General features: G+C 48.8%; 1 protein-coding gene across 3 annotated transcripts in view; it reads left to right on the forward strand.

Annotated features, from left to right (window-relative positions):
* Positions 1-2,500, forward strand: part of cadm1b (cell adhesion molecule 1b) — a 221,184-nt gene that overhangs the window by 159,366 nt on the left and 59,318 nt on the right. For all 3 annotated transcript variants that reach the window (XM_062521189.1, XM_062521188.1, XM_062521190.1), the window contains one exon: positions 303-455. In XM_062521189.1, coding sequence (XP_062377173.1) covers positions 303-455 — 153 coding nt within the window. The remainder of the gene's footprint in view (positions 1-302; positions 456-2,500) is intronic.

Raw genomic sequence — 2,500 nt, forward strand, 5'->3', positions numbered from 1 at the left:
CAGTGGTTCTACCCGTCCGTGGTTGGCAATGCCAGAACCGTGAGGTGGCGCGTGCTCCAGTGGTTCTACCCGTCCATGGTTGGCAGTGCCAGGCCTCCATCTCCCAGAGAGACCACTGGAAGCTGCAACATGTAGCCTTTTAGCTCTTCAACCTAAATAATCCACCTCTTTTTCTTTATCTCTCTCTCCATCTCTCTTTCTCTCCCTCTGCCCCATTCTACTGCCCCTCCCTCCCTCTCTCTCTCTCCTTCCTTCCCTCTATCTCTCTCTCTCCCTCTCCCTCTTTCTCTCTCTCTCTGCAGCTCTGAAGGACAGTCGCTTCCAGCTAGTTAACTTCTCGGACAACGAGCTGCGCGTGTCTCTGTCCAACGTGTCGCTGTCGGACGAGGGCCGCTACGTGTGCCAGCTCTACACAGACCCCCCACAGGAGGCCTACGCAGACATCACCGTACTGGGTAGGAGCACACACACACACACACACACACACACACACACACACACACACAAACTTACAGACTGCCCCACAACAGTGCATACACCCCTACACACATACTCTCACACACACACACAATCACACATGCACATATTTACACTCACTGAAGCAGTATGCTCCAAACAACATCCTGATTATTGATTTACTTCTTTTTATTCATTTGCTCAATTGATCCCAGTCAAATTGAAGCCTACCATGACAGAATGGCAGCCAATTAAAGACAGTTGTGTATATGTGTATGGATGTGTGTGTGTGGGTGTGTGTGTGTATGTGTGTGTGTGTAAGCGGCACTCAGCTCAGCACCACGCTGCGCCGCCAGGCAGCTGGGCCGACGTGATGTAAGCCACACCGCTTATACCCAGCCCGGGGCTCGTCCCGGCTCTGGCCCGACGCCGGCGCAGATTCTGGCTCTGGCTCCGGCTCCGACGGGCCCCATTCACTGCGATGGATGCTGCGGAGGAAGCGGAGAGAGGAAAAGCGCTTTCCCTTTTGACAGGCGCGCAGACTCCACTCTATTGTGCGGCGCTAATAGCAGGCCTTTTTATAATGCAGAGCATTTAGCCGAGCCCGCTGGAGTGCTCTTTTAAAGACATGACATTTTTATCAGATGATGGACTGTATACACAAGCAGCAGGAGCACTCTGCCATATGCCAGATCAAAGTCCTGGCAGCATGCCCCCCCCCCATAACCCCCCCCCCCACACACACCCCACCACCAGCACGCCCATTAACCCTTCACTGTCCCCCCACTGGAGACAATCGAGAGAACGTTTTTTCAGGGTGGCATGAGGCTGCCACGCAGATCAGATGGGGTGGCAAAATCAAAGTTAGTTCTTTACACATTTGTAGGCGTGGCCGTACCTATTCACTCATATATGCAGTATATAATGCTTAAGGAATCATCCAGTCTAAAAACAACCCGGGGTCTGTTCTTGAATGATAATGAGTCTAAATTCATTGAGGGCCATAATGAAGTTTTGAGTAAGATCCGAATTATGCGTCTGTGAGGAAATAGCATAAAGCCTTTGGGGCCTTTTCAATACGTACAAGTAAATTGCTACTTTAAGCCACTGACTAGCCCCGAAATATCATTACACTTCTGTGCTGCTGTGGAGAGAGTCCCTGCAGACAAACTGAAGTATTTTTGAACTTTGAAAGTGTGCAGAAAAGGGTAAAAAAAGCAGGACTGTCAGTGCATTACCGATTCACTGCCTTCCTGCTAGGACTTCTCACGAGATGGCTGTGTCCAGGGGAATGATGAGATAATGCACTGGCTATTCTTCTGGCCACTGCTATGTTGTGAGAGGAGTCCTGGCGAGACGGAAGTGACAGGAAGAGCAGGCTGTGGTGGTCTTTATCCTAGCTGCACAACTGAGCTTAGCACTGCCTGCGAAAGTGAGGGAGGCTAAATCGTGATCGCCTGCAATAGGCCTTGCATTCTAGGAATATTGCCGCCATGTTGTCAGCACACCGAACATAATATCCATTCATTCAGATGCTGAAGACAAGAAGCAGAAATATAGTATTAGCGATTCTTTTCCTCTTGCTATCGTGGGTTGCGCTGTTACACCCCACTACACAGCAACATACGACCAAGAAGGCAAAAACTAAGTAACAGGAACACACTAATAGGCGGGAGTCAATCCATAGTAATCCATAGTGAACTAAGGAGTGAGGTTGCCAATATAGCTGTGCCCGCAAAGTTTTCACGTCATGATCCCGAGCCCTATTGCAAATGCAGTTTTAACGCCACTGTTATCACTTAAACTAAAATGCATTGGCCTGCACAGTGGAGAGGATGAAAATGTTACCTTGATGTTGTAGATGATTAGGCCTCCACATCATACTCTCTGCATTGTCCCCAGTCTATGCTATTGGACAAAATAATGTTAAATGATGCACCTAAATTGACAGGATTCATACACTTTTGTGTCGGATAATTTAAACTCTCTTTTGCATGCATCGTTGGGCTAACCTTAAAGCAATTTCCTTAGTTTGACCATCGAC

This window comes from Sardina pilchardus, chromosome 19, assembly GCF_963854185.1.
Source record: "Sardina pilchardus chromosome 19, fSarPil1.1, whole genome shotgun sequence".
In the NCBI taxonomy this organism is placed as follows: domain Eukaryota; kingdom Metazoa; phylum Chordata; class Actinopteri; order Clupeiformes; family Clupeidae; genus Sardina; species Sardina pilchardus.